Source organism: Cnephaeus nilssonii, assembly GCF_951640355.1.
Source record: "Cnephaeus nilssonii genome assembly, chromosome: 9".
NCBI lineage: Eukaryota > Metazoa > Chordata > Mammalia > Chiroptera > Vespertilionidae > Cnephaeus > Cnephaeus nilssonii.
Window position 1 is genome coordinate 30,139,759 of NC_137080.1, and position 21,967 is coordinate 30,161,725.

General features: G+C 36.0%; 1 protein-coding gene across 4 annotated transcripts in view; it reads left to right on the forward strand.

Annotated features, from left to right (window-relative positions):
• The window catches only part of UTRN (utrophin), a 454,275-nt gene that overhangs the window by 391,200 nt on the left and 41,108 nt on the right, over nt 1-21,967 (forward strand). For all 4 annotated transcript variants that reach the window (XM_079779951.1, XM_079779952.1, XM_079779953.1 and 1 more), the window contains 5 exons: nt 4,778-4,979; nt 10,746-10,831; nt 13,437-13,594; nt 15,884-16,050; nt 21,637-21,748. In XM_079779951.1, the coding sequence (XP_079636077.1) occupies nt 4,778-4,979; nt 10,746-10,831; nt 13,437-13,594; nt 15,884-16,050; nt 21,637-21,748 (725 nt within the window). The remainder of the gene's footprint in view (nt 1-4,777; nt 4,980-10,745; nt 10,832-13,436; nt 13,595-15,883; nt 16,051-21,636; nt 21,749-21,967) is intronic.

The window sequence follows — 21,967 nt, forward strand, 5'->3', positions numbered from 1 at the left end:
GGAGTCACAGAAGCCCAGGTCAGGTACCACCTACAGATCTACAGTGAGTGTTTTTACAGAGGAAAATGATGACCCATTTTCATTTGATCACCTGTGCCTCATATGCAGGATTAAAGAAAATAACTGGTTAGAAAATGATTCTGCTGTTTGTTTCATTTGCCACATGACTGAGCTATCATTTCTCTTCCTTTGAAAAGGGAAGATCATAATTTTCTGTGATTTTAATGTAGTCAATTTTTAAAGGTACCTAAATGTGACACACTTCAGGAAGATGTTTGCCTTGCTTAGGCACTAAGACAAGGTGTCAGAGTAAATCACTAAAAATTGAAGACACCATAGTCTGTGGCGTGTGGCAAATTACTGTCATATTTACAACGTGTATTACAAAGGGGACTTTTCTGGATGAAATGTAAGGACAGCCTCATCAAGGGAAGGGTCTTTTTGGAATTTGGTCTATTGTCACTTTATGCCCGTGGGGGGATACAGTAGCACTGCTGTGTTGCTGGCACAATTAGTGCTGAAATTCAGAAACTTGGAGCATTTTGGCAGTATTTCCATATGCTACTTTTTATCTATGTGGAATAGTAGTTCTGTAGCTCCTACTATCATTACTAAATCCTTCCTTTTATCATACACCATGAAAAGTGAACTTGAATTATGTTCCTGCTCTCCTGGAGTTTATCATGAATAAAACCAAGAAAACGCTACAATGAAAATTTCGGATGGTTCTAAGTTTTGGGGTTTTTTTGGTGTTTTGTGTGTGTGTGTGTGTGTGTGTGTGTGTGTGTGTGTGTTTGTGTGTGTGTGTGTGTGTGTTTAATACATTTTTATTGATTTCATAGAGGAAGGGAGAGGGAGAGAGAGATAGAAACATCAATGATAAGATAGAATCATTGGTCAGCTACCTCCTGCATGCCTCACACTGGGGATCGAACCTGCAACCCAAGCATGTGCCCTGACCACGAATAGAACCATGACCTCCTGGCTCATAGGTTGATACTCAAACACTGAGCCATGCCAGTTGGGGTTATTTTTTTTTTCACCATCTCTAACTCATGGGAACTTTACACAGTTATTTTATATATTAGCTGAAATTTTGCCAATTATATATTTGGCATCTGAAGGAAATGGATTAACTTATTATCCACAGTTGTGTTTTATATTTTTCTCTCTTTTTAAAAATATGAGCTATTTTTAGAAATAATTTTACTTTAATTCCTGTTGTGTTGTTTTAGAAACCATTTTAATCTGTATAATTTAAAGTAGTTTTTCTCCATTGTAGATAACTTGAAAAAATAAATAATTCCATGGTGTTTAAGCAGCTAGAGTTAACACATTTTATCCATGTCTTTAAAAATTCAAAATTAGTGTGAGCTGTGCCTCCCTCAAAACTTGTTACAACCATGACCCATTACCCATCTGATATGAAAAGAAAATAGGTTAAATACAAAGGAAGCTGTTTATTTTAATTAACTGTCCAAAATATCACTATATGTTTTGAGGGGACATTTTTGCATCTGACAAAGAAGAATTAGTTGGTTACATTATTTTTAAAAGTTCCCCTGCCCTAACTGGTTTGGCTCAGTGGATAGAGCATCGGCCTGTGGACGGAAAGGTCCCAGGTTCGATTCCGGTCAAGGGCATGTACCTTGGTTGCGGGCACATCCCCAGTAGGGAGTGTGCAGGAGGCAGCTGATCGATGTTTCTCTCTAACCCTCTCCCTTCCTCTCTGTAAAAAATCAATAAAATATATTTAAAAAATAAAATAAATAAAATAAAAGTTCCCCTGAGCTGATTTCTTTTCATCTTAAAAGTTAAATGTGGAGATATTTGTAATTTCCATGAGCAGACCTTAAATTCTGTAATTTTCAAAACCCATTTGTTTAGAATTAGAAGAATCATCTCCACACTTAAGAGATATACTAGAGGCCCGGTGCATGAAAATTCATGCACTGGACAGGGGTGGGGAGCCCCTCAACCCAGCCTGCCCCCTCTCACAGTTAGGGAGCCCTCAGGGGCAGGAGGCGATCTGGCGATCAGGGAAAGGTGACGCCCCTATCACACCTCTGCTGCTGCCACTGCCGACAGCGCAAGCCTCAGCCAGCCCTGGTTACCTGAGCCTTGGGTGGCCCTGGGCAGTTGGATAGCCACCATTCAAGGCTTGCCTACGCCTTGGGCCAGCCCTGGGCAGCTGGGGGGATGAAAGGACTGGGGGACTTCAGAGGCAGGTGCGAAGAGCGGCCAGACCCGCCTGGGGGTGAGCCTGGCCGTGCCGCCCGCCTACCACCCTGGTGGGGCTGAGGGGACTGGGCGCTGTCATCTTATGGCTGTGGGCGCCGCCATCTTTGAGGGTGTGGCAGTCAATTAGCATATTCCCTCTTTATTAGATAGGCTAAATTACATGGTGGTTTGATAATCTATGCTTCCCTATTTTCAGTTAGTTAATCAATGACTCAACATTGATTTAAAAGAAAGGTTAGAACAGACTGATGAATCTCAGAGATAAGGCAAGTGGGTCGATAGGGGGGAAGAGATTAACCAAAGAACTTGAATGCATGTATGCTTAGCCCATGGACACAGACAATAGTATGGTGAAGGTTTGAGGCAGAGGGAAGGTGTGGGCTAGAAGGGGACATCTGTAAAAAAATAAAGTAAAATAAAGATTATCTAAGATTTTTATTTCTTTTGTCTAAAATCTTACTCCTATCTTTTGAGGGCCTCCCCTTGGGCAATGTGTGCCTGGTTTCTTGAACTCTCCATGTCTGCCTGATGGTCACCACATACCACTCATACATAAACCCCACACCATTCATCCACATTGCTGTTGGTCATTCTGGAGAGCCCCTTGGAATTCTGTGAATTCTTGTCTTTCCTCAAGCAGTTCTATCTTCCTGGATTTCTTTCCTTGTTTTACATGGATCTCTTGTATCTTCTCTTTTCTTTTTTTTAATCCTCACTCAAGGATATATTAATCCATCATAGAAAGAGGGGAAAGGAGGGAGAAAGGGGGGGGTGGGGAGAGAGAGAAACATCCATGTGAGAGAGAAACATCAATCACTTGCCTCCTAAACTTAACCTGGCTAGGGATCTAAATGCAACCTAGGTATGTTCCTTGACCTGGAATCAAATCCACAACCTTTTGGTGTATGGACAATGCTCTAACCAACTGAACTACTCGGCCAGGGCTATCTTCTTTATTTTGTAAGGCCCATTTCATACCCACTTTCTCAAGGGGCCTTTTCCAGTTGTCCTTCTACTCCCCGAGCAGGAGTACCTCTCATAGAAATTGATGTATTCTTCTCTTGGGGTACTTTCACTCCTCCTTTTAGTCAGGTTATCAGTCTGCTTGTCCTCCTTCTCAGACTGAGAGCAGGGCCTCTCCTTATCCCCTTTGCCACTCTGTGCTCTAGCATCTGCCATGCCCATAAAGATGTTTTATACATGAAGAGTAAGGATGGGAGCCTTTACTGTGAACCTCCACTAATCCTTACTGGCTACAAGTTGCCTGTATGTCAAAGCATCATGGGAAGCAAATGAAGTTAGGACCAGATTGTGAGGACCCTATAGATAAGGCTTCTTTCAGTAAGCAGTGGAGGACTATTAGTTTTCTACAGCATACGTTTGTTTGTTTAACTTTTTCTTGAGGTGGCATGTATATAACATTATATAAGTTTCAGGTATACAGCATTATAATTTGATATCTGCATACACTATAGTATGTTCACCACCAAAAGTCTGTTTACCATCCATGAACATATATTTGGCATCCTTTACCCCTATTGCCCTACCCCACTCCCCCTTCCCTCTTGTAACCACCAATCTGTTGTCAGCATCTATGCCTTTGTTTTCTTTTTGTTTATTCATTTGTTTCTTTTTTGTTGTATATTCCATGTATGAATGAAATCATATGGTTTTCATCCTTTTCCTTTTAACTTATTTCAATTAGCATAATAATCTCATGATTCATTTCTGTCAAAATGGCAATGTTTCATCTTTTTTGTGGTTGAATAGTATTTCATTTTATATGTGTATATAAACCAGATCTTCTTTATTCATTCATCTGTTGGTTGTCACATAGGTTGATTCGATATCTTGGCAATAGTGAATAATGCTGTAATAAACACAGGGGTACATATATCTGGATTAGGGTTTTTTATATTCTTTGGATAAGTACCGAGAAGAGGAACTGCTGGACCATATGGCAGTTCTATTCTTAATATTGTGAGGAATGTTCATGCTGCTATGCATAGTGCAAAGCTTGTTTGTCTTTTCTTTTTCTTAACTGACCATCTTTAATCAACTTTGTACCTTATGATATACATGTTGAGAAATTGTTTAAGTATTATTAGTTTGAAATGGGAGGGGGGTAAGCAGGCTGTTCTCTGGAATTAAGAGAAGGAGAGCAATATAACATGTGGGACTTCCTACCATTTGGAGTAGATTTAGAGATTTATGCCTTTCTATATTTACGAGTAGAAAGAGCTTGGAGAGAAAAATAGCCAGAAAAAGAAAGCAGGAAAAATTGATATTCCAAAGAGTGAAAAATGGGATCATATTGTAAAGTGACAGTTCAGATTCAAAATAATGCAAATGGAGATGAAAGAAGAGGTTAAAAATGTAAGAATGGAAATACTATTTATTACTTTAAAAACTGAAAATAGCTAAAAAGGATAGATTCTTAAAGAACAAGACAAATACTTAAGACTAGAAATGTTTTTGTTCCAATGTTGTTATATAAAGTAATGACTGTACATACTTCTTTCTCTCACCCTATTAGTGGATCTCTTAGAGTTGAATACAACAAATGAAGTTTTCACACAGCACAAGCTGAACCAAAATGACCAGCTCCTTAGTGTTCCAGATGTCATCAACTGTCTGACAACAACTTACGACGGCCTTGAACAGCTGCATAAAGATCTGGTCAATGTTCCACTCTGTGTGGATATGTGTCTCAACTGGTTGCTCAATGTATATGACACGTAAGTTTTTATTTTTTCCCATTAAAGTACAATTCTTGAATGACATATGTGAATAATACAAAATACATACATCTTCAAAGTGAAAGTCTTAAAAGTGCTTTCAACGTACTTTATCCAGTGGAAATATTTATGTTAATTGTTGCAAATGAATGACTTTCCAAAAATTGAGCCATTAACCAACAATAAAACAAAAAGGAATGTCCATCCATTATTTTAAGATTTTGCTTTAATTACAAAAGCTGTCAAATTTGTAGGGTCTTTTGTTTTTTGTTTTGTCACCATGCTAGAGGAAACCTAATTGAAGTACGTTCAGTTTCCTTCTCCTTCTGGAATTTTTTATAGTATCTTTTGAAGACAATATTTTGTAGGTTTTTTTTATGAACTAAAATAATTTACTGGCTCATAATAATCTGTGATTTTTGTGTGACGACTTAAGAGCAACTCAAAGGGCAATTAAAATCATTTTACGTCTCTTTTAGTATTAGCTTTACTTATTACAAAGGCAGTTGTGTATGGATGTGGTGTTTTAAGTAAGTTATGCTGCAGGGCACTAATATCTGTAATTTCATTAGGTACTCATTGTTACATAAAGAGCACTCTCAACTTCCCAAATAACTTAGTTGCCATTAACGAGTTTTTTAATGTGACAGTGCATTTGTAAAATAATTCTAGAAAGACCTGCTGTGTGCTGACATTTCTGAACTATTAGGAGGAGTTATTCATTCTTCTGGTAGGGGGTTAAAATATGCGAAGATGAAATAAGAATATGAGGACTGTTGTTTTTCTCTCACAACCCGAAAGTTCTCTTTCCATTAATTAGCTGTATGAAGATTTGTGTTTATCAGCCTTTCATTAGGCTTAGAGAAAAAGAAGATAGATGATAGTTCATAAGTACACACACTTAGCAGCTGATTCTGTATAAGTAAGTGTGATGACAATAGCTCTAGAGATGATTAATTAAAGTTTGCTTATACTTTGGCGTAGAAACATTTTTTCTTTTTCAATATTCACAAATATCATAAAGTTTTTTAAATAATCCAATAGCCTTTGTGTGCTTGAGCGTTCTTTAAAAGTTCCTTGAGAAGTGATAGCATGAATCTCAATTACCATAATGAATGTGGGATTTACTATATCCTTGTCTGACATATTTTAATACATTTTATTTTAATGCAACTCTATCCTGCTATGGTAAAATAAAACTGTTAGCAATTATGAACTATTAAGTTGATTTTCAATTTTTTAAACCTCCAAAAGAGACATTTTCTATAGTAAATTCACCAAAATAGCTGGTCAATTAGTTGTTTTAACTACAAAGCCTATAAGTTAATTTCACATCCCAGGAAGAAGGCTAAATGCATAGCATATTTAGGAACTTTATTAAGCCCTGTGGCATATGGTAGAGGTGCACATCTTGAACCATATTTAAAGAATGAACACCCTCGGCAATGACTGTGGCCCTAACACACTGTATTAGTTTGCTCTGGCTGCCATAACAAAGTACCACAGAGTAGATTAAACAACAGAAATTTATTTCCCACAGTTCTGGAGACTAGAGTATAAGAACAGTATGTCAGCAGGGTTGGTTTCTTCTGCGGCCTCTTGTCTTATAGATGGCTGTCTTCTCCCCCTGCGTCTTCACATGGTCTTTCTTCTGTGTGGTCTGTGTCCTAATCTCCTGTTCTTATAAGGACACACATTGCATTATGGCCCAACCTAATAGCCTCATTCTAACTTAATTACCTCTTTAGAGATCCTGTCTCCTAATACAGTTACATTCTGAGGTACTGGGAATAGGGACTTCAACATACGTATTTTAGGGAGATAAAATTCAGCCTATGACACAGATACATGCTGTTTACACTGAACGGCCCAAAGAGAATACTGTCCCTTAGTTAGGAAGGAAGCAGTATGTGAAATGTCATTCTAGGAAGTTATCTGTTTGTATATTTCTGTTTCCCACCATCAAATGTGAACACATGAGAACTGCTCTACTAAGATACTGTTTCTTATTTAGAAAGACAATATCTTGAAATTTTCCATTATAAAGGGGAAAAAAAAAGCTTTTAAGATATACCTCCCTTTCATGTCAAAGAAATATAGCAAAGACCATGGTGGGTCAGAACAAGGTCTAGTCTGTTTAGTTTCTCTCTCTCGGAGAAATATCGTGAATTAACCTTAGGAAGAAAACATGGTCTCTTATATGACAATAGTGTCAGATGGCCAGAGTTGATTGCCCAAATCTCTCTAATAACTATAACTTATTCATGTATCTAAACAAGAGTGTTTAACTCTTTTCAAACCATTAGTTTCCTTTGAGAATCTAATAAGAACTATCTATCTACTCCTTCCTATGCACCAGAACATGATGGACCCTAAGAAGTCTCTGAACCTTGGAAATGGTGCCATGATCTAACCCTTTCATTCATTCAGCTGTCTGACATTCATTCATTAACCATATGTTTTGACTGCCTTACTTTGTGTAGTATGATGCAGACAGAACTGGCATTTGCAGCTCTTGAAGTATATTCAACCAGCTCTTGAAATATAGACAGCAGATAGTCAGACAGCAGATCATAGAATTCCAGAAGTAGGACTATGAGGACCTACCATTTTGCCCTCCTTGTTTTACTGATTAAGAAACTGACCCAGTGAGACAATACAATTTATCCTTGGCCACCTATTGCATATTAATGGTAGGTATGGCACTAATATTCATTTTTTTTAATATTGCTTGATTATTCTTACCATATTGCCATATCTACGAAAAAAATAGTACTTTATAAATTATTCTACGTTTACTGTTTCTTTGAAGTTTTAACATGTACCTCCCTTCTCCCAATATTCTAAATTTTGTTTTAAAAATCTGTTTTCTTCTGTTGTGGATAATAAGAATGCAAATATTTTAATCTGGTTGCTGTGTGATTTGGTAACCACTTCACTTTTGACATCTTAGTTTCTCATCTGAAAAATTGCAATAAAACATCTGCTTGGATCACCACACATAAGTGACTATGAAGGCCAAATAAACTAATATGTAGAAAGGTCTTCATAAATAATAGAAATGAAATTGATTCCATTTATAAGAGTTCACAGCCTCACTCAGTCTTTATCTTCCCAGGGTAAAAAGTCTTAATTTCAAAATCTTCCTTCTACATTTAACGGAAATTAAAATTGTTTAAATTATTATTTAAGGTAATAGAAGACTTGGTTCAAATGCTTTTGTCTCTATGGAAACTATTAACCTCACTTGCTGCAGTGTGAGGTTATTTTTTTCTACTTTTCCAAGATAGATATAAATTGTAGGGTGCATATCTTCCCAGTTAAACTAACGTCAGGAGTTAATTATGAAAGCTACCAGGAAACCAAATACTTAAGTATTGGGTTGTATCACACAATAATAAATTTTCCTAGCTCGCTATTGCCTCTCAAATCCAGATACCTTTTTTTAACATCAAAGCCCTGTGTCATCTGGCCCCATATCATCTGGACAACTTTATCAACAATTTAGCCTCAATGCAAGTTCTTGCCACCTGAATGAGTCTTGTCACTGGTGCTCACAGGCCTCCCTCTATTTATTTCCTTCCTAAGCTTAACTTGTGGTACTTTCTCCTAGTTGGGACAGGTGAGCCATGTCATGCTCCAGTGTCCAACTTACATATTTTTAATCAAATGTTGTTATGCTAAGGACTATTTAGACTAATCACCAATCATTAATTAGTCAGCCACAATTAACTTATATTGATTATTTCCATACATAAAGGTTGGTTTTGTATATTCTTATGATTCTCTAGTTGTTTTCTTGTTTCACTTCCACAGTGTGTGAGCATATCATGGGTAGGAACTGTGTCTTGTACTTTTGTAGTGGTCCCTATGGTATATAGAACAATGCTGGGATCATCGTAAGCCTTCATAACTGTTGATGGTGTGATGAATGGATGACTGACATTTTCAGTAGTCTTCCTGATGATTTTCTTTTCTTCTGTTGACACCACAGACTGGAGGTCATCCTGTAATGCCTATCATTTTGATCTTTTTCCCCCATAAGGGACTGCTTTGTCCTTAGGCATATTCATGTACTAGTCTATCCACACAGCCCTTTGTTATCTTCTGCAAATCTACTGTCTGATTATGTCCAAAGAATAAAATTTCCTGATTTCTGGAGGAAAGGAAAGAGACATTGTCTATTTGCATATGATAATTAGAAATGCCTAAAAAATATGAAGTAGAAGCAAAATTTCTAGCATAGCTCCGTTTAAGATAATTGTAAGAAACTGGAATATACAGTATATATTAACTTAGAAATTCTGCTTATAATAATTACATTTATTTTTAAATCTATTACTTGTTTCATAGGGCAATTCTGAATGTTGTATACATGCATAGTGAAGGTTCAAGTAATTTGTTGGCTATGATAAAATTTATATATATATATATATATATATATATATATATATATATATATATATATATTCCAGGCTATTGAGGGATGGTTTTGAAAGTACATTATAGCAATACCTAAGCATTTTTTAAAATTTTATTTTATGTCATTATATGTATACAAAAATTTACCAGAGTATTTACAATTTGTGAATGGAAGATATCAATTAATATTAATAGTAAAAATATCAATAAGATCAAGACTTAAATACAGTTTGACAATAAGACTACCTAAAATTAAAGTTCCACAATACAAATATTTGCTTGTTTTTGAATAGCATGAATTACTAAATTTTATGTATTCATATAATTATGTAAAAATTTATTTATAGGTTTTAAATGCTTTATTTGTAAGTCGAAAACATATTTTAAGAAAATTAACAGCAACAATTTAACTGAAAACTGATTCTGAATATGAAATATAAAGATAGCAATAAAGACTTTTTTTTTTTTACTATGTTCTATTCCATAGCAAGGATCATCATATTGCTAATTTTTATAGTTTCTGCATTTACTTTCCCCATCCCCAGGATCTAGTATAGCAACTAACATTTGGTAGACAGCTCAGTAATTCTTTGATAAATGATGGAATAAAACAACTTTCTGCTTTAAAATACAATAAATGTTTTTCTTTTAGTCTGCTTATAAGTAAAATTGAAATGGTCTCTCATTGGTATAGTGTAAAGCTATTTTCTCATGTTGATTAATTAATACATTTTGAATTTAATTATAGCTTAATGCTTCCCCAAATAGAGATTCCACACCTATCTGTTTAAGACCAATGGCTAGTGTAATTGCAATAGTAACACAAAAACTGCATTGACAAAGACCCATATCAATTAGGCAATACATATTTAAGTATTCAGCAGTGAGAAGCCCTCAGTATATAGCTAATTTTTCAGTCATTTTTCTTACATTTGATCTTAGATGTATCTTGCTGAATTCATATGCATATATGTATCTATTTTGAATTTTGCATTTGTAGTTATTAATAAATAGATTTTAACTCATAGTATTTATAAAAATGATATATTTTCAGCTTTATAATTAAAGTTTTAATTTTGCCTTAATTTGTTCTTCCTAGTTTATATATTGTGTGTAACGTGACTTCAGGCTATATATTCTTTGAGACCAGGTCGAACATGCTATTAAAATATGTAATGAAATTATGGTGTAGGTTTAACATTAATTATTAAATGTGAATAGAAAAGTCAGAACTTTAAGATGCAATTATTTTTTAATGGTTTACCCTCAAGAAAATAGATATTTGGAAATATTTTACATACTGTTTTAAATTCATGTAAGACATTGAGATTCTTATAATTTCAGGGGTCGGACTGGAAAAATTAGAGTGCAGAGTCTGAAGATTGGATTGATGTCTCTCTCTAAAGGTCTCTTAGAAGAAAAATACAGATGTACGTAAGACCGTTCTTATACCAATAGTGTTTATAGTAATGGGAATGATCATTTTATTGGAGATTTACTTTATATGATTGGCTAGTAATAATAGTTCTCATTTTTTTAACCCTTACTTTACATGTCCAGGCTAGACTGAGGGTGTTAATAACATAGTGGACTTGTGTGTAATGAAAAGCTGTTAATAGGATCAAGAGGTGAGATGCCTTGGTGGAGTGAGAACCAACTACAAGTTGTATCTCATTTAATTCTGAGAATAATCATCCCATAATGATGTAGGCATCGTGATTTCCATTTTTCAGATGAAAAAATTAATGCTGAGATAGGTTACAAATCTAGTCAAAGGCTGCAGTGACAATAATTGCAGGGTTAGAATTAGATCACAGAGTTTTCTGACTCTAAAGCCCAAGCCTTTTCTATTTCTGTGTACTTCCAATACTTAAATATATATATATATATATATATATATATATATATATATGTATGTATATATGTATGTATATATATATATGTATATATATATATATATATATATATATATATATATATATATATATATATCAAGATGAACTAGAACTGTTATAGACATAGTTAGACAAATAATTAAATGAAAGGCATCTTGGTATTTGGAAAATAACAGGCCCAAAGGCCAGAGAGACCTGCCTTCAAACCTCAGCTCTGCCACTTAGTAGCTGAGTGACAGGGCAGGTGTTTTTACCCTGGTGGCACCTCCCTCTTGAGGCCTTCCTGAAATATCCCTTCATTAGATTCAAACAACACCCTGGCCTTCCTGCTTATAGCTGGTGGCCCATTTGCCTCATCAAAAACACATTTACAAAGATCCTTTTCAGTGGCCTTTTACATCTCTTCTGTGCTAATTTATTGGATCTTGGGTTTTAGATTGTGACTTTTCTCCAGCCCATTCCCACATTCTGACGTTCCTTTTTATTTCTGACTATGACATCAAAAATGTGAACATTTATGAAAATTTAGAAATGTCAACATTTCTAATGTTAATGTTAACCTTTTCTGGTTTGTGTGTAGTTTTACCTTAATGGTGGCATAGCAATATAGCTACTCGTCTCAAAAGAGGAAAGTTGGACATGATTGATCTTGTTGAACATGTGCATTCCTCTGTACAAGCTATTTCGCATCTTCAGCAACTCTATTTACCTAAGAGGCCTTTCCCAGGAACAAGTTTAAAATGAGCTTCATAGTAAGAATCCTGGACAGATATTTTCTGACCATGATCATTTTATTTTTGACAAATGAAGAGAAACAAGTAGAACTCTAACAAAATTTAAGTGAACAAATGATAATAAAAATTAAAGTTATCTTAATTAAATTTGCTTTCCCTATGTATACTTATAATTAAAGTCATATTTCATGATAATTACTATGTAAATATCACTAAGCCTAGTTCAGTTGTTTGAAAGTGCACTGTTGACAATGTTAGATCTGGCATTATTCTCCTTTAAAATAAAGGGAATATAAATTTTGATCTGATATTCATTTATCAGTGTGGTTTTTTTATGGTTTGTAGGATCCAATAAATATTTACTCCCCCTTCTTCTGTTCTTGGAAACGTCACATGAAAAACATTTATATTTTTCGTGATTATGAATTTTCAGAACTTGGAAATTTCTTTTAAAAAAATATTAGTTTCTATAACAAAGTGGGTCGTTTTTACATGAAATTTCTCCCCACTCCTAAAGTAACTTATTTAATCATATTAGCTTTATTTCTTGGAACAAGCTAATAATTTTAAATCTTCAAAATGTTTCAAGTGGTGAAAGGAAGGTAAGCAAACACTGGAAAGGAGAGAAGAGTTTTAATTTTATTGAATCAAGAGAGCTATGAAATAAATTAGTGTTTTCTTAATAAATATAAAAGGCTAAAGAACTATGAAAGAAAGCATGAGTTTTGTTACTATGTCGTTAAAATTTGAATAAATGTATTTTAGTACATGAAATGAAGTAAAACAAAAATAATTTTTATGGCTTATAAGGAATGAGACTGATTGGGCCTAAAAAAAACGCCACATACACACCTAAAAATAAGACTCTTTCTTGTATTTCTTAATGTTTTTTTTATATAAAATAGATTTAAGTATAGTAATCTTTAAAAGAAGTAAATATATACATTTAATAGAATATTAAATTTAGGAGTGAACACAAAACGTTAGTAAACAAATAGTTAAAATGTAAAGATTTGCCCTGAAGGCACATTTATTCCTTTGACAAGTCCTGAGAAGCTTAGTCTTGGCTCACTGTTTTTCTCAATTAGAAGGGAAATCCTTACTGAAATCACTGATTGAAACCCACACGTATTTATTGTACCATTTGTAAAGGAAATCTGTAGTTACTGGTCTATTTATATGTATTGACATACAACAGGAGGTTGTTTTCAGAAGCATGTGGTTAACCAATCCCCTGATTACAGACACACAGAATATCAAGGTTGTCAGAATTCAGGAGACAACTAATTGATTCATGTCCTCATGATTTTTTTTTTTTAATCTTCATTGTTCAATCCCCGTCACCAAAGACATAAGAGAACACTGCAGGCAGATGGAAGTTAATCTCTTGCCTCTCCTCCTTGCAGATCTCTTTAAGGAAGTGGCTGGACCGACAGAAATGTGTGACCAGCGGCAGCTGGGCCTTTTACTACATGATGCTATTCAGATCCCCCGGCAGTTGGGAGAAGTAGCATCTTTTGGAGGCAGCAATATTGAACCCAGTGTCCGCAGCTGCTTCCAACAGGTAAACACACAGGATTGCTGGTATACAGGGTGTAGTGAGGAAGAGTTTTGAGAATTTTCCAAGAAATGGGACAGGGAAGTTGGGCTAGAGCCAAATGGTGAAGGACATTGGGTGCCATCTCAGTAAGTTTGTATTTTGTTTCTTAAGGCATATTTGATTCAAGGAATGGCTATCACCTCAAGAATAGCTGCTTCTCAATGTATAAAGTCCAAACTCTTTAAAATGTGCTATCAGATTGATGTGATCTGGCCCTGCCTTTGCCCTGGCCTCATCTTGTGTCACTTATCCCCTTGCTCACTGCTTTCTACCCACACTACTTCAGTCCCTCCATTCTTGCCTTAGTGCCTTTGGACACGTGTACTCTATTCAGAATGTTTTTCCATATCCTCTGCCCACAAACTCTTTTCTCATCACCAATCTTTATTTATTCTTTAGATCTTTCCTTAAATCTAAAACCCTCTGAAAACCCTTCTCTCACCTCTTTAAATAAGGTTATGTGTTATCCTATTCACCTGTATCGGCTCTACCTTCTTACAGTGCTCATTACCATTATCATTACACTAGAGGCCCATTGCAGGAAGATTCCTGAAGAATAGGGCTTCCTGCGGCCTGAGCTCCCACCTGTCTCCACTGCCTCACTCCCTTCTGCAGCACTTGGCTTCCTTCTACACACCTGCATATGCAAATTAACTGCCATCTTTGTTGGTTTGATTTGCATACTTGCTCCTGATTGGTCGGTGGGCATAGCATAGGGATGGTCAGTTTACATGTTTTTCTTTTATTAGTGTAGATACTAAATTGTATATTTGCCTGTTCAATTTTTTCTTTCATAAAAATCTAAGCTTCATGAATAAGGATAATTTTTACCTTTTTATTATTGTATCCCTGTGCACAGTGCCTTGAATATTATAGCTACTTAATAAATATTTCAGTCCTGAGTTCCTTGGAGGCAAGATTTTAAAACATATATAAAATAAAAATGTTATTAAAATAAGGTCTTTTTTTGAGAACTTATGTGCAAAAGGAGAATGATACACAAAGTTTTATACTGGTCTAAGTTGTTAATGTTAAACTGGAAAAGAATTTTAGTTTCTTTTTAATGCTTACTGTATATGAAGCATTTTAGAACTGTTACTAGTGATATCATACATTTACATAAAGTACAGCCTACAGATATTTTCTCAAAGCATACTCGGTGATTTATCATTGAAGAGAAAAAAATTGCTCACACCATCTTTTTAAGGCAAATTGATGTTATGGGTTATTACGTTTTATAATAGCCCTTTTTCTTGTTTTAGAGATAACAAAAAATACCAATTGAAAAATTCTAAATGTAATTTCCTATGTCCTGGTTCATAGAATGACTTTGACACCAACAGAAGAAAGATGTTGGTACAAATTTAATTTGGCACATATGAAAATAAATTAGTGTTCACAGGGGGGACTAAGATGTTTTCATACATTTTGTTATAAATTTTGAAATCTTGCCAAGTACATTCATAGTACTGTGCCCCCAGTGTGATGTTGTAATAGGACTAGAGCAGGACACAAAAATAACAGTTTTTATGTACCATTTATAATGGCCTTCAAGTTTGGAAAGTAATCAGTGAGTTTTTACTTTCACAGATTTTTACTGTCTTAGATGAGTGAATTTTATGGGGTTAAAGCATATATGTGAAAAGAATACCTATAATAGTGCAGGGTTTTTTGTGTTTTTTGTTTTACTCTTGAGTATATGAAAGTACTTGGTTTTTTTTCTTCTTCTTATATGACAATATCCTTCCTCTCTTTCTCTCTCTCTCTCTCTCTCTCTCTCTCTCTCTCTCTCTCTCTCTCTCTTGTTATTGTTATTAATCTTCACCCAAAGTTATTTTTTCCATTGGCTTTTAGAGAGAGTGGAAGGGAAAGGGAGACACAGAGAGAAACATCGATGTGAAAGAGAAACATCAATTGGTTGCCTCCCCTCACGCACCCCAACCAGGGCCAGGTATCAAACCTGCAACCAAGGCACGTGCCCTTGACTGGAATCAAACCCAGGATCCTTCAGTCCACGGGCAGATGTTCTATCTACTGAGCCAAAATGGCTAGAGCTGCTTTTTATCTTTTTAAATTCTAGAATTTTCTGTCCTTGAAGAACCTGAAATATTTTATGATTTAACTGACCTGGAAAGAAGTACATAATGTTTAATTGTGCACAGATTTTTTTCAGAAGATTATGAAGCAGCAACACTTGCTGCAATTTAAATAAATAAATTTTCTTCACATTTAATGTATTTGCTTCTTCACCAGAATAACAATAAGCCAGAGATAAGTGTGAAAGAGTTTATAGACTGGATGCGTCTAGAACCACAGTCCATGGTTTGGCTGCCAGTTTTACATCGAGTGGCAGCAGCTGAAACTGCAAAACATCAGGCCAAATGCAACATCTGTAAAGAATGTCCAATTGTTGGATTCAGGTAAGATCTACCACAGGTGGTGGCAGGAGACGATTTTCTGTTCTGTAGATGTCAGCTCAGTGTATGTCTATCATCCCTTCCATTCAGTCCCATTGGGGGTTTGCCTTCTAAATAAATGAGATGCTCAGCAGAGTCTATCTGTCTAAAATGACATTTATTATAGCCAGTAGATGAAGCTTGTTGTTATTATTTTAATATTATTTTGCAATATAATGAACAACATAAACTAGTGAACAAAAATAGATCCAGAGACAGAGAAGCATCGAACAGACTGTCAAACCTCAGAGGGAAGGCAGGGGAGATGGAGAGAGGGGGAGAGATCAACCAAAGGACTTGTATGCATGCATATAAGCATAACCAATGAACCACAGACACCAGGGGGTTGAGGGCATATGCTTGGGGTGGGGGGGATATGGGGGTAATAAGAGGGGGGGAAAGGAGACATACGTAATACCTTAATCAATAAAGAATTAAAATATATATTATTTTGCTCCAGAACCAAAGACTTTTCTGAATTTCTATTACATATTTCACAGAAATGTTCATGCATGATAATTGCACAAATCATTATACATATATGGCCCTGATGGGATTGGGTGATGTTCGGAGGCCTTTGGGGTCAAACTTGGAAAGCATAGAGCAAAATTTAAATAATAACTGAGAAGTAATGGAGTTACTTTGTTTTACTTCTACCAAGTTTGGAGTGAAGTAGATTAACCCTGTTTGCCCGCACACAGGAGCACTGCTCACCACTGCACTTTAGTGTAATCAGTGTCAGATTCATCAGTTTGTGGCCACAAAGCAGAGAGTATAGGGTTAAAGGTTGGCCCCAAGATGAAGTGTCTTGGCTGTCATGATCCTTTCACCTCCTTGTCTTATGATCAGTATGCATTAGAATATATATGTTTCTCTTCTGCGAGGAATATTGAAAGTAACCCCAGTTGGATTTGGCAATCAGTTATGAAAAATACAAGACGACTCAGCAGTGCAACTCCAGGTTTTGTATGTGCCTTTCACTCATTCCAAAAGAGGAAACAGCTAAGATGGTGATTTCACTGATGGAGGGTCAATCAGGATGGCTGGGATTGGATTTGTTGTATACAGTATCAGTATCAGTGTGCTGAACTAAACAAATTGCTGTCATTTGACTGACGTTGCCAATATAGTTTGTATGAAGAGTATTGTTGCATTTTCTGGGAATGGCAAACTGAGAAATTGAGTGTAAATGTCCTGTTCTCCCGTCATGGTATGCTGGGGAGCCAGTCCAAAGTGTGGCAGGTTCTGAGTGCCTGGTGCCAGCGAGGCTGTACATTCTAGGAGGATGGAAAGGCAGGTAGTGGGAGGCAGAATCCGCATGAGCCTGGCAGCCAGTGGAAGTCAGAGGGCAAACCCTGGGAGAGGAAGATGGAAAAGGTCCATTGAAATGCAGCAGGTTTCTGGGAGAGGCTAAGTTTAAAGCACCTGGTAGACAGGCAGACAGAGACGAAAGGAATAGCTGGAATGTAGCAAACTACAAGTGGGAAGAGAGTCCAAATAAGATATAACCATCAGCACTAATCACTGCTATTTATCCAGTGCTTACTGTATGCCAGGCACTGTGCTCAAACACTGCATTTGTTATTTCATTTACTCTCCATAAAAACCCTATAAGATTGGCAGGATTATCTCTACTTTACACATGAAAGAACTAAGACTCAGAGATTAGGCAACTTGCCCAAGGCCAGATATCCAATAAGTGAAGACAAAACTGGGATTCAAATATAATCTTTTTGACTCTGCAGTTCATGCTCTTAGTCAATATGGTATTTTTTAAAAAGCAGGCTAGATTTTTAGAAGAGGTGAGATTTGACACCAAGAAACAATTAGATGATACTGAATAGAACAATAGATTTAGGACTTTGATTATTATGCTATATTAGTATGCTTTGATTAGTATGCTATATTAAAAAGTAATGTGAAATCACAGGAAACATCCAGATAAACTGATCTGGAGAGACTGGCTTATATAAAGTCTGCCACATACAGCCATGCTATAGCCCTGGGAGATGTGGAGGGATGGGATTTTTCAGAGCGAAGGAGAGGACAAAAGACTAAAAATTAGTAGCATTTGATTGTACTTTTAATGTTTTATTTCTTCAATAGAAAAAGAAATTGAAACAATTGTAGCATAACATTATGATTCAACACAGCTGAGACGTGGATGTTTATTATGTTACTAGAGGCCCAGTGCATGAATTCGTGGACCAGTGAGGTCCCTCAGCCTGGCCTGTGGGATCAGGCCAAAACCAGCTCTCCAACATCCCCTGAGGGGTCCCGGATTGCGAGAGGGCACTGGCCAGGCGGAGGGACCCCACCGGTGCACGATCAGGGCCGGGGAGAGATGTGGGAGGTTGGCCAGCCAGGAAGGGACTGTGGGAGGGCTCCAGGGCGTGTTGGGCCTGTCTCATTCAGTCCCAATCGACCAGACCACAGCAGCAAGCTCACCTACTGGTTAGAGCATCTTCCCCCTGGTGGTCAGTGCACATCATAGCGACTGGCCGACCAGTCAGCTGTCTGCCCCGTGGTGATTAGTGCATGTCATAGTGAGTGGTTGAGCAGCCTTAGCATATCATTAGCATATTACGTTTTGATTGGTTGAACGGCTGACCAGACACTTAGCATATTAGGCTTTTATTGTATAGGATACTCTCTGCTTTTGAATAAACTTGAAATATTTCATAAGAGACAAATGAAAGAGCAGTTACAATAAATAGGTGAACGATATTAAATGTTGAATTTTAGTTATTTAATGTAAATTTTATATGTAGGTGTCTCTAATATAAAGATGTGGAGTTGACCAGGTAGGTGGTTAGAGGTCAAGGTTATAGCAGGACATGCAGCAGGTGCTGTATTGAGAACTAGCTCTTTAGTCCAGCTGCTTAGGTTTGAATCCTGAATCTACCATGTGACTGTGTGACTTTGGATAAGTTACTTGGCCTTCCTGAATCTGAGTATCTTCAACTTCAAATTCGGAGAGCATTTCCTCCCATGAATAATTAATGCATGAAAAGTGACTAAGGCAGTACCCATCACAAAAAGAGCAAGCAGTCAATAAATGTTAGCTCTTGTTATTATTACCAAAAACTAGTAAACATTAGTGGGATAGTAGGTCAGCCTATAGGTGATATTACACTGTTTATTGAAAAGCCTGAACAATGATGATGCTCAGCAGAATAAGAAAGACTATCAGAGTTCTCAAGAGAAGTAAAGAATCATAATGTTGTAGAAATCAGAAAGAAGGCTTTAGAAAGATGGTAGAGATGTTAGGTGCAACAGAGAGATTCAAAACATCAGATGTGAGAACAGACCTTTGATTTGGGAGGTCACTGGTAATTTTAAAAAGAACTCTTTCCAGGTCACGGTAAGGTTGGAAGGCACATCTCAGGCTCAGAAAAATAAGGGGGTTATTATGTGCAAACAACTTGCTCAAGGAGTCTAACTCTAACTTGAAGTAAATATGTCAGTGTTATCATCTTCCTTTTACTTGCATATATATTTTCCCAGTTTTCTATTTTGAGAATGTAGTCCATTTAAAATGTTTAATTTCTGAACGGAGGAGAGAGAGATCTAGAGTTGATACCTGGTTTAGAGATGAGACCAAGCAAAGATTCCTTCAAACTAATCAACTTAATGATTGCACAGAGATTATCCATGGAAAGAATAATGTAAGAACAACTCCAATAATAAAACAGGGCCGAGACAGAACGGGTCCTTTAGCTCTCAGGTAAAGGATTGTCTCTTTCTCTGAGTACAAGGAAAAATAGAAAGCCAACTCCAGAACTAAAGATAGAGGCGTATGAGCCTTGTAGAATAATGTTAACTTTGTCCAGGTTGACTCTGCTACCACTTTGTATATATATATTTTTTCATTTATTTTCCCTGAACTTTTACAAATCCTGCTAGAGTCTTTCTGTAATTACTTCCAAATTAAATTTTAATGAACTCTTGGATTTGTAGAATGTTTTGTAAACTGGGAATTGTTTCAGTTAGGATTACATACAGCTGCTAAATAGAAGCATAAACAAGTTAGAAGTTTAGTTTCTTTTCATATATATATATATATATATATATATATATATATATATATATATATATAAAAGAGTCCTAAGATAGAAATCCAGGAATGAATGGTGACTTCCCTGTCATCTGGGTCCACTGTTCTTCCCCTCCCCCCAACCCCCTCCCCACATCCCCAGTTCTGAGATAAAATTGACATGTAATAATTGTAGAAATTTAAAGTGTATAATATGTTGATTTGATACACGTGCTGCAAAATGATTACCTCCATATTGTTAGGAAACACCTGCATCATGTTACATAATTATCATTTCGTTTTTGTGGTAAGAACATTTAAAATTTTCTCTCTTAGCAACTTCCAAGTATACAATATAGTATTATTAACTATAATCACTATATTATTACGCATTAGATTCCTGGAAATTATTCCTCTTATAACTGGAAGTTTGTACCCTTTGACCGGCATCCCCTTTTCATAGTTCTGGCTTTATTCTCTGTCATTCTTAACACAGGGCTTCCATCTTCAAGGTCACCCCATGGTAACAGAATGGCTGCTCTTTTTTTTTCTTTCTTTCTTTCTTATTGAATTTTGGGGGGTAACATTGGTAATAAATTTACATAGGTTTCAGGTATACAATTCTACAATACATCACCTATGCACTGTACTGTGGGTTTACCATCCCAAATTGTCCCCTTGCATCACCATTTATCTCCCCATGTCAGAATTTCTCTTCTTAATGTCAGGTTCATTTTCCAGGAAGGAGGAAGTGGGACCATGCTTCTTCCCAACTGAGTTAGTCCTTTGAAATCCCACCCAGTGACTTTGACTTGCATTGCATTAGTCACCACCATCAGCAAGAGAGACTGAAAAGCATATTTTCACAGGGCACACCACCCACTAATAGTACAAGGGTCTGGTACTAATGACAGGAGAATGGCCTTCTGCCATGAGGTGTGCAGACATAAACAAACTCCATTTTAGAAGACAAGATGTCAGTCATATTTGTCAAGAGATGTATAGGTCAGGAAATATTAGTGTAGGTGAATGTTTCAGACCAGGTTGCTTCCCTGCCAAAATAAGCTGGATGCAGCAGTATATGCTGATTTATTTTCTTGAGATCGATTTGCAAGTGCTTTTTTGCAGGTCATTTTAGAAGCAACTCAGCACTTAATGGTTTACAGTATTAATCTCACATACCCTTTACATTTTGTTTCCATTTTCATTCTTAGTCTTTTTCTTTATTTTTTCTGTAAATATTAATATATTTATGTTCTTAGTTACTAACTGCCATTCTAGAAGATGGAGGAATTGGGAGATATTTTCCATTTTGAAACTTAAAATTTAGAATTTCACTTCTCAAAATAAGATTCTGCAAATAAAGAGCGATGTACAGTGTCACTAAGCAAATTCCACATTTGTGGCCAATATACTTTTGTAGTGATTTGGATGAATGAAATTCTTTCCACAGATGATTTATTTGTACTAAATATAGGCATGCAAGCCAATGAATTTTATTTTCTTCTCTCTAGGTATAGAAGCCTGAAGCATTTTAACTATGATGTCTGCCAGAGTTGCTTTTTTTCTGGTCGAACAGCAAAAGGTCACAAATTACATTATCCAATGGTGGAATATTGTATACCTGTGAGTACTGAGCCAGTGTTTGTTTGTTTTAATATATTGCTTTTTAATTAACTAGCATCTGAAATTATTCAGTTTAAACAACTTTGGGGGCAAAAATCACTTTTAAGATGGCTTAATAGAAGTATAAACAAGTTAGAAGTTTAGTTTCTTGTTGTTTTGTTTTCTTTTAAATAAATATATCTATATTATGTTAATTCACAGAATCATTATACACTTTTC